Below are 16,538 nucleotides of genomic sequence, written 5' to 3'. Positions count from 1 at the left end.
CTAGTAATAAAAAAATTTAATTTTAGAATGAATAATTTCAAAAAATAAACCTCTCAAGAAGAAAAATAATAAATTCAAATAACCTAAATTTATAAATTGTCAATTATCAATATTTTAGTATTCAAACTCAAGTTTTCTGACTAAAATCATTGAGTAATAAAATAAATAAAATACAAAATATGTTTCTATTTTTCTGCCTTTTTTTGCGATAATGCGCATAAAACTGTCAATCATTGGATGTCGAATAATTATTACTCCTATATCGTGTTAATTTTTTCTGTATGCAAAAAAAATATTTTTTTCTAATTTTGATAGGAAAATTTATTGTCAATAAAATAAAATTCGTTAAAATGAGTAACGTAATAAATATACGATTCTGAAAATATTTTTAAAACTAAAAAGAATTGTTATACTACTTATCATGGTAAATAAACTTTTGATAAAGAATTTTCTGTTGTTGAACTTTATATTGAACTAATCGGTTTTATAATTGAAAATTAAATTTCAATAAATTTATTATCAGCAACAATTTTTTCTTCTCGTTTCTGAAATACTTTTTGAAAAAGAGTATTTAAATATATGTATGTTTTATGTTAATTTAAAAAATATATTTTATAAATCCTATAGAAATTCAATTATAATTAAAATTTTTATTTCGCAACATCTTAACGCGAATAATAATTTTTATAAACACCAACCCCCAACCAGTTCCACTTTGAATTTCCAAATTTCCAATTTGCAAATTCGAATGTTGCCAAACTTCGCCATTTTTTATCGTCCAAGTTCATTGCGCAAGTTCACGGCCAACACTTAAAAGCACTTCACTTTATTAAAGAGAAAAAAAAAAAAAAAAAAAAAAATGGAAGGAAACGGAATGCGCCACACTTGATGATCTGGTACCGACACAAGCGTTGGCTAAACGCAATTGCAGTGTCCGATGATACCAGAACATTAAGAAGTCAAAGGCGTCTCATCGAATCGTCAAAAGAAAGTAAGTTTAATCTGCAATGAGAATGAACAGTGTTTGGTATTTTCCGTTCGTGTCAAATGGCGCCGTGCTTTTAATATATATAATCTTCACCGCGACCAAGATGACTTACAAGTCTGCAAGTGCCCTATACCGGAAACTCATAGGAAAGGATTCGGATTAAGGAATAAGTCTACCAAGGGTCCTATTTTACAGCTCTCTGCGCTTATGTTTCAAACTCACGCGTGTATGAAAAAAAACACTTGTATATTGATTAAAATTTGATACGGCTTGCAGAAAATTGATACTGAAAGCTTTAAAGAATTTAAAAATAACAATTTTTTCTAATTTTACAATTAAAAAATAAATCGAATTCTATCTTTTTATTTAAAGAATCTCAATTTTCTCCGAGTGTTGTCAAAAATGCATTATAATTAATTTTGAAGGATATTATGACATATAGAATTCTCATGATTCTTACTTTTTTTGAAAGTACCACTCTAGACTTTTGTTCAAGAAAACGAGCTCTATAGTTGGTTGAATCAAACATTTTCCCACCAGAGGACTAAAATAGACAAGTAATGTCTAGATCATATAACCCAAATGATCAGTGTGCTCGATATAATACTCTTGTTACCATCTACTGGCCTTGTCTGCACAATGACCTCTGCAATACTGTATAAGTGAAAGTCATTACACATATCAGAAATCAACTCTCAATGTATATGTATATGCATCATTAAACAGTACGTAACAAATATTTGAAACCGGGCACTGTTTTCGATCAGGTGAATTTTCATAGAAAATTCTCAATTTACATAAAATAAAAAATTTATACTGTCAACTATTGGGATACAGTTGAGTTTTGAGTTTATGTCTATGCTCAATTATTCCATAAATTTTTATTATTATTAAAATAAATAAATGTAAAGTTGATACATTCATTTTTATTGTACATATTTTTATATTCATACACGGAAAAAAGCTTCATCTGGAACAGCGAAAGGTTTAATTGTTTCAGTTAAGACTAGCTATTCTAGTGATCGTACCACTGTTCCAGATGAAGCTTTTTTTCTGTGTATTTTATGGATGAACTTTCTAAAACAGAATTAGTAAAAAGTCATCCACTAATGCAAATTAGTGAAAATTTATACTAATTTCCAGTCATTTTAAACTGAAATTTTAATAAAAAAAATAAATAAAATTATTAAGGGCCAGTTTCACCAACTCAGATTAAATGTTAATTAACGATTAAATCCCTAACCGACCAATCATGAGCGGTTAAATTGGCCCTAAATCAATCAGTTAAATTTTTTTCAAACATTCTAACTCTTCGTCTTCTTAAAATGATACTATAAAATTTTGAAATTATGTTATATAAGCAGGGTTGCCACAAGTCAGGAAATTTAATAAAAAGTACTGGAATTACAATTTTCAGATTATTAAATTTATTCTCATATTTTGAGACATGGTATTTATATTATAAATAAATTTAATCGTTAAAAAGAAATGTGTCTGAACTGAAGGACGATTAATTTCTAAAGTTTTTTAATTATAATTATTTTTTAAAATACATGTTGAGGAGACCAATAAAAAAGAAGTGAAGGATATTTTAATAAAGGGGGGAGGATATGGTTAATTCGGTGTAAAAAAGGCACATTTTTAATAATTTTTTTTGGTGATACAGAGTGTGTTACTTTATTAACTTAATTCCCACATATTAATACAATATTTGAAGTATATTTTCCTAAATTCTCATTGAAAAATATTGCAAATTGAACGAGTGGCAGTGAATCTCGATTTTTCTTAGTACATGAAACCCAAAAACCCGATTTTCGCTGAAAACTGTGCCAAATTTCAAAACGATTGGTTCAGTAGATTTTGAGATATCGTGAACAAGGACTTCAAAAAAGTCATTTCAAGAAAAACGCCATTTTAAATTTTGACAATTTTTAAAATCTGACTTCAAATTCATAATCACACAATATTCTTGAAATATTATACATTCATTTAAAAAAATAGATGCAAAAAAAAATTAAATACCATACCCCCCCCTAATTACGATCGAACCTTGCTAATCGAAAACGTTGCGAGTCAGAGAAATTTGGTGGCCCAAAGAGCACGTTACCAAAAATCATATCGTTAATCATATCAATGCTCAATATCAAAGCAATGAAATTTTACTTTACATAAAATTGATGCAATATAACCACGTATGTGACAACAGCCCCTAAAAACTGCACAAAAATATTTTTTAATAATTTTCTAATGTTTAAAATTTTATTTTATTTTTTTTTCACCTGGAGTATAAATTTGTTTCCCAATGTGTTAATTCTAAAAGTTGTGAATTTTAAAGGCAGTAGAAGTATTTGATTATAGAAATTATCAATCTGATAAAATTAAATAATTATTAGTAATTTATACAGATTTGGAAATTAAAAATTATTATTAATTATAAATATTACCTCTTCTTTTAATAAGAAATTTTTTCTCATATTTTTTATATCTGATAGAATTAATTTCATTTTTTCAGTCTGCAATAAAATTAATAAATTTTTAAATTGTAATTTATTGAAAAAAAATTTTTTTTACCTCTTTATTGATAGCAGAACATGGTGTAACAACTTGAAAGAAACTCAAAATTGTTAAACAACTTTTTAACAAAAAATGAATAACTTCAAAATAGTTTTCACGACTATAATATAATACTATACCAAAAGTCGATAATGTTAAACTACAAAAACTCAGCGTCATTTGTAAAAGTAAATGAATACTGTAAATTTCATTTATCTCCTGTGATAAATTAAAAAGTATATAGTGAAAGTTCCTAAAAAAATCATAAATTAAAAATTATGCTTCAATATAAAGAGATTGAAAAACTGTTAATTTTCCTCCTCTTACTTAATCATTTCCAAATATTTTTTCTTTCTCTCTTTTGACATTTGCATTATCAAATTAGTGGATGAATTTGAAATAAATAAACGACTATTTACATAGTCGTCAAAAATTGGTCTTTCTAAATTTTTACCATAGCGCTTTATTAAAAGAATATTTAAAAATTCCAATTTCCTTTCAATGAATCTATTTTGTAAAATATGAGAAAAAAAGAAGATAAAATAGAAATAATTTACAATTATAATGAAAAATAAAATTTTTTTTAAATATTTACATACTTAAGAGTAAAAGTCCAACTTAAATCAACCGAATTCCCTGTATAATATGACCAATTAAGCATAATAGTACATATATAAGAATGTTTCATTGTCTTAACTGTTGTAGCAGTTATATTTGCATTAACAAAATATGCCATACAATTTAGAATGAAATACACAATTATCCAGAATAAATTTCTTTTAAAACTCTTATAATAATTTTTCTTCAATCCCAATTCTTGAAATTTGTCATTCAATGCTTCCATATTTTCCGTTAGACGATACATTTTCTTTTATACAAAAAAAATAATAATTTTTAAAGTTCATAATTTTTCTAAATCAATTTTTTATCATTAAATAAATTAGAAAATTAATTTTTTGTCAAAAACAAATTATCACTCACCATACGACAGTACCAACCATGAAAAATTGCTGAAATTGCAACTAGTGTTTCAAAAGAAAACATAATTGCACGCAACACAAATGCTATTCTTTTGGAATCATAACATGAGATAAATTCATAATAAATTAAATTCAAACAAAAAATTATTCCAATTATAATATTAGGAATAAGAAAAAATTTATTTCTTTTATTTCCCACTGGATAATCACATAAACCTAAACCTGTTATCCAATTGAATAATAAAAGTGGATACACTGATTCACGAATATTTTTCGGTTGCCAATAATTGGTCATTTTTGCAAATTTTTCCAACTACGCAAATAATTATCCTAATAGATATTCGCTTTCATTGCATTGACTTTCATTATAATACTGTGGAGAAGATTAAATTTTTTTTTTATTCTCTAATACAGTTAATAATTATCTCTATAATATCTCATAAAATTACACGTAACTGCGCTTTCATGCGATGATTATTTTAATAGCTTTAAATATATTAATTTAATAATTAATAATATTTTACACTAAATTATTCAGGTTGCTTTTTAGCGATTTTTAAATGTCTATTTTTACGAAATTCTTTATTGTGAAAACATTGGAATGCAATTATTTTTTTATGAATAATTTAAAATCATGACAGAACAATATTGAGTTAAATCTGAACCGAGTAATTTATTAAATTATTTATTATAATGATAAAAAAATTGTAACATTTCTGAGCTCATATTAATTTACAGGACAGAAAATATTTAAAAAGTTTTAACTCCAAAAAAATTGTTTCAAATTTTATTCAATTTACTTTTAATTATTTAATTAAATAATTGAAATTTGTCTTCAAAAATTTAATCAAAAAATTGACATCTTCAAATATTGTAAATCAAATAATGAAAAATACTTTTCTAAATATATTAATTTAGGGTTGCCATAAGTCAGGGAACTGTCAGGAAATTTAATAAAAAGTGCTGTAAAAATGTTATATAAACCTAGATTTCCATTATTCATTTGTTATAAATTTATATAACAAAATAACAAATTTTACAGAATTATTTGTAGAATTTTTATTTGACCCATGTTTTATTTGATCGAAATTTTATTTAATACAATTTTTGATAGAATTTATATTTGATAGAAAAAAAGAAAATGTCAGGGAAAAATACAAAATTTTGGTGGCAACCCTGATAAGTTTTGAACCCTTTCATTTACTATTGTGTTAATATTTTTTTTTACTAAAAAATAATTGTTGAAAATAGCACATTTTTGTAGAATGAGCCAAAAGTTCTGAACGTTCAAATGAACGAAATATTTTTTTCAATCTATAAATTATTAAAAATTATGATGTCAATGTAAAATAAAACAGTAAATTAAACAATTATTAAATTAATAACTTCTTTTGAGATATTTAAAACAATATTTTGTAATAAAATTCGTACTTAAAGAAGTTATACAAAAAAAATTTCGTTCATTTGAACGTTCAAAACTTTTGGCTCATTTAGAAATAAAAATTTATTAGTATATTTATGAAATTCACTTAGTAAAAACAAGTGAATTGTTATTTTAAATAAAAAAAGATGAAATTTAAAAAATATAGGTATATCATACTGATAAAATGAGCAAATATTAATAGTTTAAAATTTTTATCTTGTAAGTCAATAATTTTTTTCCTGCAAATACAAAATAAAAGTTTCAAAAATCAAGATTGAGAATAGCAAAAATGTATAAATACTACAAGCAAACTACTAAAAAATAATGAAGTTAGTCTCAAACCTAATAAGAAATTTCTAACTTTACCTAATTTTTAGTAAAAATCTACTATTTCAATCAGTGGAACAAGTTTTTTCTCTCTTTAAATAAAATGGTTAAAAATATAATTTTTTTTTAAATTTTAACGTTATATAATAATTTTAGATTCTAAATAATGCCCGAAAAAAATTGACACTTCTAAAAGTTCAACCCAAAGGTCGAGGCACTTCAAATTTTCTTGCGAATTTCTATTCTATTATGTCTTCTAAGTAATTTAAGACAAAAAAGAAAAAAATCGTTAGACGCATTTTTAAGAAAATCGAGTTTTTGTATTTTTTACGCTAAAATCACTGCTACTAAGCAATAACTTCAACCCAAAAGTCTGAGCTCATCATATTTTCTTATAAATTTAATTACAATATTATTTCATTGAGTAATTCAAAACCAAAAGAAAAAAAGATTAATTGAATATATATTTAGTGAAAAGTTGATTTTTTATATTATTATTTGCTTAAGTCACTACTTTTTAAATAAGTTGGTTGACTGTTATATATTCAAATATGGCGCGTAATAGTCAAGAAGAATATTCTGAATGATCTTATCATAGTTAATATTAAAAAATAATTGATTTAATCAGCGGAGCACACACCTCTTTTTTTGAACACGAAGCACACTCAGGGTCACTGTGATCCTGTATATTTTTCAAAACTCTATCGTTTAAGTACTTCTCATTAGATCGACATTAAATTTTTTTGTAATATTCTTTAAACATTGTAGAATAAGTCTTCATACTTGAAAAGTTTCATTATAAATATTTTATTAGCTATAGAAAAAAAATGCTAAACGACAATTTTTTTGAAAAACAAAAAAAATTATAGGGTAAGTCCGGGGGAGTTGGCCATAGTTTTTTTTAAAGGTCTGTAAAAATAAAAAGAAAGTGATTTATGTATTAACTTTTATTGATAATTAAACATTGAACATTTAACTTACAAAAAATAATAGAAATGAGACATTTTTTAAATGCAAACAATCTTAAAATTAATATTTTTTAAAAAACGCGTTTGGCTATCTCTCCCGGAATGTACGGGGGAGATGGCCATAGGCGTACGGGAGAGATGCCCAATACTTTAAAATCAATCTTTAGCTTTTCGCTTTATTAAAATTTTTGATTTAAAGAGATTGAAGTCTTTTTTCTTGTTCTGACTACATTTCGAACATTTATGATTAAATTCAGTGGAATTTTCATAAGCGCTGTCTGTCTGTTTGTCTCACCGACACAACAAGGCTACAAGGAATTTTTTTGAGTAAAGTGGGGGTAAAGTCTCCAAGAACTGTGTTTTTGAGTGTTTTCAGTATTTTTTTTCTTAACCTGACGTGATAGAGACTTTTATATAGGCTTAAATTAAAGCTCATATCTTACACTTTAAGACACATAGGTATGCACAAGATAAAAAAAATTGAAATTTTGAAAAAAATTAGGTTCAAGTCACTTAAAAAGATTTTTGGGGTCATTACCCACATTTTATCAAAATTTCAAAATTTTTTTTATTATGCGCATATGGGTTTTAAAATGTACGTTTTAAACTTCAATTTAAGCCTAGATAGAAGTCTCTAGCACGTCAGGTTAAAGAGAAAAAAATACTGAAAACACTCAGAAACACGGATTTGGAAGACTTTACTTCCACTTTACTCAAAATCCTGACTTCATACGCAATTTTAGAACCCGGGATCGTGTTCAGCACACAAAAATACATTGAAAACCACTGTGATATATACATATATAAAAAAGTCTTATTTTGTAGACCTGTGTTATGATTGTTTATAAACGTTTTTAAGATTTAATTACACAATAGTCATTATTTTATTTGATCATATTTAAATTTGAAAATCTTTGTTGGAGTGTCTTGTTGCAATATATGTCATGAAAAATGTAATTTGCTACAGAATTAATGTTTATTTAGCGAACACACGAATCTCAAGGGTGCCAATAACTTAAACAATATGGCCATCTCTCCTAATGTCAGGAGACAAATTGACACAACTAAAATTTAAATAAATAAATAAAATTTTTGAATAAATATAAATTTATGACAAAGCTTGGGTCATGTACTTTACAGAAAAAAATTAAATTCAAAATTATTCTATAAAATAACATAACACCAGTGAGTAACGTAAACTCATCACTTTTTTCAGAACTATAGTCAAAATAACAAATCAGTTTTTTACTTACTTTTTCAATATTTTTCGTCAAGTTTTTTCTTTTAATTATGTTTTGCCGCAAAATAAAGCGAACTAATCTTTAATAAGCGATACCTAGCAGCAAATTCTATAAAATATTTGAATTGTCCAACTCCCCCGGACTTACCCGATTTTATAAAAAATTGTAGTTCTTCTAATTTTTAATATTTTTAGCTAATATTTTACTTGTGTGTTCTCGAATAGTGGTAAAATAAAACACAAATAAATTCTATATTGAAATTTTTAAAAAACGCGTTTTTTGCCAGTTAATAGAGGTGATTTTTATTTTTTAACGACATCTAGGGGAAAAATAACTGAAGCATTGTATTCGGGGAGGTTTGGAAGGAATTACTAGAACCGAAAACAATTATTTTCAGGTTACAAGAAATCCAATTGTTAAAATTTCTTAATCACACAGACCCTGTGTGTGCTAGGAGGGTTAATTACTGTTTTCAATTTTATATTAATTTCTATAGTTCAGCAAACAAATCAATAATTATTACTAAAACAAAAAAAAAAGAATTGAAATTATATAATTAATAAGAAAAAAAATTATGGTCAGCAAAGAATAATTTAAAAAATCAAGTTCTTACTAAATATATAAATATAATTAATCTTTTTTTCATTTGGTTTTGAATTACTCTAAGAAATAATATCGTAATTAAATTTACAGAAAAATTGAAGAGTTCAGACATTTGGGTTGAAGTATATGCTGAGTAGCAGTGATTTTTGTATAAAAAATACAAAAACTCGATTTTCTTAAAAATGCGTCTAACGATTTTTTCTTTTTTGTCTTAAATTACTCTGGAGACATAATAGAATGGAAATTCAGAAGAAAATTTAAAGTGCCTCGATCTTTACCGTGATATGTAAACAGAAATGATCAATCAACTTAGATTACTCTCTCAATTTGAATCAGTGAAATTTCACTGGTGCAATAACTAGATGTCGGTTACTGAATCATGTAGTGAAATTTTCACTAGAAATCAGTTATATATGACTGATTTTCAGCGAAAATTTCACTAATAATTCAGTAACCCACTTCTAGCTATTTCACCAGTGAAATTTCACTGCAAGAAGACTAGAATAAGGAGGAATAACTGCTCAAATAGGCCTTAAAAGAAAACTTATATCTTGAACTTTCATCTCCAAAAGCAACTGGAAAAAAAAATTCAATTGATTTTCTTAAAATTTTATATCTAGGGGTTTTTAAAGAGATACTAGATCTGCCATTTTGAATTTTTAAAAACTAACTAAAAAATCGTAATCTGCGGTCTTAAAAACCCCTATTAGATACAAAATTTTAAAAAAATCCATTAATTTTCCAAAAATTTGCTCTCCATATTGAACTTGTTGTGCGGACGAGGTAAAAAGTTGTTCCCTACAATTTTCTAATATTTCCACACAGGTTTTTGCTTTTAGAGATGAAAGTTGAAGGTATAAGTTTTCAATTAAGGCCTATTTGAGCTGTTTATCACGTTGTATTAATTTTTTAAAGTGCTTCGGAAAGTGCCAAAAAGGACATTTTCGGATACTTTGACCCAATTTTTCTCAAAATTGAGACGCGATGAACAAGTTTCATTGACGGATTCGTAATCTACAGAAAAAATCCTATAAGAATCATCAACGTTTGCTCTTGTGTGCCAAAAGAAAGTGCAAAATTCGTCGACCAGTGTAATTTTTTGTGAGTTGTACTTATCATAGCAATAAGATTAAAATAATAAAGGTGCAACAAACATAATTTAAGTGCAAGTGCGGTAAAATATAAAAGTCTCACCGCACTCTCCTGGCTAACGGATCTGGATTTCTCAGGGTTTTCGGAGATGGCATGTGCCATGTCTTCTTGCAAATTGGCGAGATCGTCAGCCTGCTTCTCGCAGCTTTCGCGATAGTCCTCCTCGATGCCAGCTAGATATCCAACGCCCGTATCCTCGTCGAATGTACCTTCGAATGTTGAGAATGTGTCAAATTTACGAACGCTGATGTGTCTCGCTGTCTTTCTACTTTTCTGCTCACGATGCTCTGGTTCTAGGAGGTTCCTTCTTGTCGTGTCCTCGTCTACTGTGACAGCGATCATGGTATCATCAGATGTACTCGATGATGAATCGAAGCGACGCCGCTGGAAAATTGCACGTTTTTCCTCCAAAAGTGATTTCCGACGCGGCTCCAGCGGCGACGTCTTCGATGCGGCGGATGCAGGGCAGGATTCCGATTCAGATTTAATCGCGAGTTTTGCCTTCTTGGACACCTCATGACTCTCGTGAGCAGAAGATTCATCCGGTCGATCTGATATCGCGCGGCGGGGAACTGTCGAGAATACTTCCGGTACCGTCTGAAGGTGCTTTTCCGGATTTGGAGGGTCTACGCAAAACCGAGTTCCGGGGAAGAACGATAAGCGAGAACCGTGTAATTGAGACGATACTGGCGTGTTTCTTTTAGTGGAAGATGTAGTACTTGTGTTCCAAAATATACTCCACATTGCCTATGTTTGTCACTGACTATTATTTATTATTGCGAGTTATAGTAAATTAGGTTTGAAAATTAAATTAATTTTATAATCTTAAATATCTGATTGTCAATAAAGCCGTTTTTTGTGGAATTTTTGGTTAGATTATTTGAATCAAACGCAAAAATTATTTGGTTTAAGTAAATATTTATTTGACAATAGTCAAGTAAATTTATTATTTGAATCAGTTAATTTTTTTCAATGTAGGTATATTTGTCTAAAAAAATAATTCAGTTTTCTAATTTATTTTGTCTTCAAAATGCATCATAAAATTAACAAACATAGGCAAGTGGAATAATTATAAATTTGTTCATTTTCGAATTTGTGTATAAAACATTTTTCTACTTGTATAGAACAATAAAATTTATTTTTATAAATAATGAAAAAAATAATAAAATATAATCATTATTAATTGATAAAAGAGAATTTAAAGAAAAGTTTCTATATAAAATAATATGATAAAGTTTTCCTAATTTATTACTAATTTTGCACAAATTTATTTTTTTTAAATTGATTGATAGAAGTATAAATAAATTTGTTGCAAATTTGAATTACTCTGTAAAGCATTTGAATCAATAAAAATTAGTAAATTATTTTTCTGAGAATTAAGGCCAATGTTATGAAATCCGGTTAAAACTTAATGACTGATTAAATCTTATTATGATTTGTTAAAGTGATTTTAATGACTGATTACTTTAAAATCAGGATTTGTAAAACCCCTCATTTATAGTAAACAACTTTTCTATAAATTGTAACCAGAGATAAATCAACTAATCTTTAAGGACTCAAATTTAAAGAGTGAATTTAATAACAGATATAAAACAAACTGCAATAATTTTATTAGGATACATATAAAAAATATCAAAAAAGTGTATTATATAAACGATCGATCACAAGGTTGAGTGACACTTTAATTATTTATATAAAATTAATTTTAAAAAAACATTATTATAAAGATTGTCGATAAATAATCTTTATTATATCATATGAACAAGATTTTAATTATACTTTGACGTATCAAATTTGTTAAAGTTTGGAGTAAGATGTAAACAATTGTTTACAATTTTTTCTGTAATTTTTCCAAAAGTTTTTTTTTTTGTAAAATTATAACAGACAACAATTTAAAGGAATTATTTAGCAAATATTTCCAAGAAAAAAACAGATCATAAACGTTGAGAACTTTACCAACATAAAAGGTTGAAAAATAATTTTTTTTAAATATTCGCAAGAAAAAAACTTAATTTTCATTAATGGAATTCTAATTTAACCTAATTTTTCATTTATCAGAATTTCAATTAAACCAAAATTTTAAATGACAAAACTTCCATTCCATGGAATCTTAATTTATTCAAATTTTTATGTACACGAATTATCATTTTATATCTACATACATTTCTTAAAACATTGAATTTTTCTTTGTCCAAACAAGAAAGATTTTAGGCGCGAACCAAATATATTTTCTTGATTATTTCTTAATGGCCAATTTTTAAATTTGAGCCGAAATGTTTCTTTCGGGGGTTAGTTAAATACAAATAAAAATTTTTAATTTTAAAAATTCTATTCCAAATAAAACAGTAAATAATCAATGGTGTCATAAGTTGTCCAGAGTTAAAAAACGAAATTACACCTTTTGTTCCACGAAGCCTTAGAAGAACGAATCCACTATTTAAAGTACTTTTTTTTAAAAAACAACTACATATAATGATAACTCTGTATTAGTTAGAAAGTTGGAGAGGCTATAACGAATATTGCGAAAATTTGGACTTTTCAAAGGATTATCCTACATTTGTGAATACACTTAGAGAATTATTATTTGATAATAGAGAAAAGTTTTTTACTTTTTTTTTTTTAATTTTGTGGCCTATTGGCTTATATTTAAAACAAATTTAATATATAAAATAAATTGTAAAAACTGTAACTCCTGTTACATCAGACAAACTTTCAGATATCTAAAAAATAGAATTTATGAACGTATAAATATCAAGAAACCAATAAAAGTAAATCCACCGCTCTTTGTAAATATTGAACAGAACAAAAACATTGTTTTGACTTCTCACAAAATAACGTTAAAATTGTAGACACAGAAACAGATTTAAACAAACGGAAAATTCTAGAAATGTTTTATATTTAAAAAAAAATTCCATAAACTTTAGAAGTGATGTCGAGTATTTAAGTATCATATATTTAAATTTAATTGACTAATTTCTCCCTCCTTTTTTTGTAAAACACATTCTTCTCTTTTCACCCACCATGTTATCTACTGACCTTGCCTTATTTTTCGTATATTCACCTAACCCTTCTATATAAACTAATATACTCTACGGAAAGCACATGTGTGTCACATGTCAAAAATGTGACAAAAAACTTGTTTTTTACTACTAAAGGAAATGTTTTTATATTTATTATTTTTTACACATGATTCTTACTTTCCGTATGATTTCTTTTAAGTTCTTTTTCGTAAAAAGTTGCGACAAACCTTCTTGAGGTTATTTTTACTATGTTTTTTCATATTCTTTTTTCAAAAAATCTGGTATGTATACCATAAAATGCTTAATATGTAATTGTTGAAAATAGCACATTTTTGTAGAATGAGCCAAAAGTTCTGAACGTTCAAATGAACGAAATATTTTTTTCAATCTATAAATTATTAAAAATTATGATGTCAATGTAAAATAAAACAGTAAATTAAACAATTATTAAATTAATAACTTCTTTTTAGATATTGAAAACAATATTTTGTAATAAAATTCGTACTTAAAGAAGTTGCAAAAAAAATTCGTTCATTTCAACGTTCTAAACTTTTGGCGCATTAAATAAAAATTCAAATAAATAAAGATTCGATGAAATGAAAATTCTGGAATTTAAAAATTTGGCTTAGTTAAAATTATATTAGGAATTAAAATTTTTAAAATTTAGTTATCTATAGAAAGAAAATGTTGTGCTTACTTACAAATACTTTATTATAGATATATTATCAAAAGAATAAATATAAAAACAAATTCGATACAAATATTTTGTTTAAAAAGTGAAAGTTTCACACGCGCTAGATACTTTACTGCGTAGATGCGTTTTTCCGTCTTATCTCTTTACCCTGTCTCTATTATAAATGCATGCAAATATCAACCACAGAATCGAGTTTCCAGTGTATTTTTATTTAAAAAAAAAACCTTTTACGTCACAAAAGACCACAAATCTATCACAAGTTTTAATATTTAAAAAAAATTAAAATGTACAATATTGGAAAATGAAAGATATATAATGATATTAACTGTAATTTGTTAGTTAAGGTCATGCAATTGTTGTAATTTCACATGTAAATATGTTGTCATCTGCCAGAGTATAGTAATAATTTGTCAAGAATAGTATTCTTAATAAATTTATGTGAGGAAATGACTAAAACCTAATTGCCGTCTTATTGAATTTTCCTGAAATATGTAGTTTAAAAAAAATAAATTCTGAATAAAATATTAACACTCTGCCACATAACTGCGATTTCATATACTATTTTTGAGTTCTTTACAAAATTTCAGCTTAATCTATCAAATATTTTACGAGAAAATCTACGGAAAACACTAACATGTAGAATTACAACAATCACATGGCCTTAATTTTTTTGTGGCTTAATTAACTAAATTTTAATTAATACATGAATTAAGGTTTGAAAGTTAAATTTTCTTATTCAAATGAGTAGAAGTACTTCAATTTAGATTAAGGTGTATATATGGACAATTCCACGTGAAATTTATCTATGCCATTTTAAAATCGGTTAAATTTTTTTTGTTCTTTGCAGAAAAAAATTGTATACGTATTTTATATTTTTTTATATGTGCCCAAATTTTCGAGTTATGAATTTTTTAAAATCTGGGTAGACCAAGGTAAAAATTAGGTCTACATTGGTTTATACCAACATTTTTTTTTGTAATCGAATTGATTAAATATACCTATTATTTCTATGTAGAATTTACTAGTGTTCGCTACTTGTGAATAATAACGAAATTTACGATCGAGTTTACGATAAAGAAGACCTCAAAATTTAGTTGAAATAACCATTTTTTTAGTATGTAACCACAACTAAAAATTTAAAACTTCATTTTATCAATGATGCTTAGTAATCCTTTTCTAACAAACTCTTAAGCTTGGTTAAATTTTGGTAAAATGTACCAAGGTTTATTAATTAAAAAAACGAAAAAAGATTCCGTTCATTTTCACGTTCTAAACTGAGGGGACATTTTTGAACTTAAGAATTTTGTCAATCAAATAATATATTTGATGTTATATCTGTCAGAAATTAATTTCTTTTTGCAAATTTGAGCATTTCAATTTTGAACCATTTTCCATATATGTATGTAGGGACGCATGAATATTCCCCAAATTAGACTTGCCTGAATTTTTGTGGTGTCGAATTAAAAATTATCGAATTTACATTTAGTAGAATTTAAAAAAAGTAGATTTTATAATGAGCCCAATTTTAATATGAAAAAATTTCTATTTAAAACAATTCTAATTTTGTAGAATTTTTATTTAACTGAACTTTGATAAAGCAGATTTTCTAATGCATCAAATTTTCAAATAACACAATTTCCATTTAATAAAATTTTCATAAAAAAATTTTTTTATTTATCAGAATTGTTCTTTTGTCGAATTTCTATTTATCCAAATATTCACTTAAAAGTATTTTTATTAACAGAATTTTCAATTAAAAGAATTTCTTTATAAAAAAATGCTTATTTAACAAAAGATTTATTCAAAAAAGTTCTATACAATCTAATTTTTATTTAGTAGAATTGTCATTTAACAGAAATTCTAATTAACTAAATTGTTAAGACAGAGATTTTCTATTTTACCGATACTTTATTTGACCGAAGTTTCACTTATCCGAATTTTCATTAGATGGAATAATTGTTAAAACGTCGAATTTCCATTTGATCGAACTTTCATATATCAGATCATCCACTTGGCAGAAACATTTCATTAGGAGTTTTAAAATCAACCAATCAAAAATTATCAAAAAAATAGTGATTGGTTGATTTTAAAACTCCCGCTGAAGTGTTTCTGCCAAGTGGATGATCTGATATATGAAAGTTCGATCAAATGGAAATTCGACGTTTTAACAATTATTCTATCTAATGAAAATTCGGATAAGTGAAACTTCGGTTAAATAGAAAATCTCTGTCTTAACAATTTAGTTAATTAGAATTTCTGTTAAATGACCCCGTGTGGAAAAAGCCACGATCTTGTCCTCAAGAGTTCGGGGCCCCCGGCGGGGGCCCATGAGGGCTGATCCATATGGCGAATCCATGAGGGGCACCGTAGGGGCCCCGCATGGATTGCCCTCATGATCGATTAGCAAAATTTTCTAAGTCCAAAAATCAAATATTTTTTTATCACCAAAAAATTAATGTTTATAATGATTCAGAACAACGAAAAACGCGTTTTTAATAAAAATATATTTACACTTTTTTGAAAATAACACTCACACTTATGGCAAAATAGATGAGGGCCATCGCAGGGGCCCGCATGGATCGCCCTCAT

General features: G+C 26.4%; 2 protein-coding genes across 22 annotated transcripts in view; both read right to left on the bottom strand.

The window, feature by feature from the left end:
• Positions 1 to 16,538, bottom strand: part of LOC127280901 (ras-related protein Rab-32) — a 44,453-nt gene that overhangs the window by 6,417 nt on the left and 21,498 nt on the right. For 7 of the 21 annotated variants that reach the window (XM_051304228.1, XM_051304232.1, XM_051304231.1 and 4 more), the window contains one exon: positions 10,278 to 10,558. The exons of 4 other annotated variants lie outside the window; for them this stretch is intronic. In XM_051304228.1, the coding sequence (XP_051160185.1) occupies positions 10,278 to 10,337 (60 nt within the window). In that variant the 5' untranslated portion in view covers positions 10,338 to 10,558. Of the gene's footprint in view, positions 1 to 698; positions 864 to 1,448; positions 1,593 to 10,277; positions 10,862 to 16,538 lie in introns of those variants that run through there. 10 more of the 21 variants (XM_051304230.1, XM_051304238.1, XM_051304222.1 and 7 more) reach the window with 4 other exon arrangements.
• On the bottom strand, positions 1,654 to 4,995 carry LOC127280909 (uncharacterized). Its single transcript, XM_051304252.1, has 6 exons — positions 4,141 to 4,995; positions 3,869 to 4,048; positions 3,560 to 3,794; positions 3,433 to 3,501; positions 3,268 to 3,357; positions 1,654 to 3,204 (listed from the first exon to the last, which is right to left on the bottom strand). The coding sequence occupies exons 1-6, from the start codon at positions 4,404 to 4,406 to the stop codon at positions 3,148 to 3,150; spliced, it is 897 nt and encodes a 298-aa protein (XP_051160209.1). The 5' UTR covers positions 4,407 to 4,995; the 3' UTR covers positions 1,654 to 3,147.

Source organism: Leptopilina boulardi, unplaced genomic scaffold (assembly GCF_019393585.1).
Source record: "Leptopilina boulardi isolate dan_hultmark-lab unplaced genomic scaffold, ZJU_Lbou_2.1 LbouV2_257, whole genome shotgun sequence".
Classification (NCBI taxonomy): Eukaryota; Metazoa; Arthropoda; class Insecta; order Hymenoptera; family Figitidae; genus Leptopilina; species Leptopilina boulardi.
The sequence above is the reverse complement of the archived record's forward strand: the minus strand, read 5'-3'. Positions and strand labels throughout refer to the sequence as shown.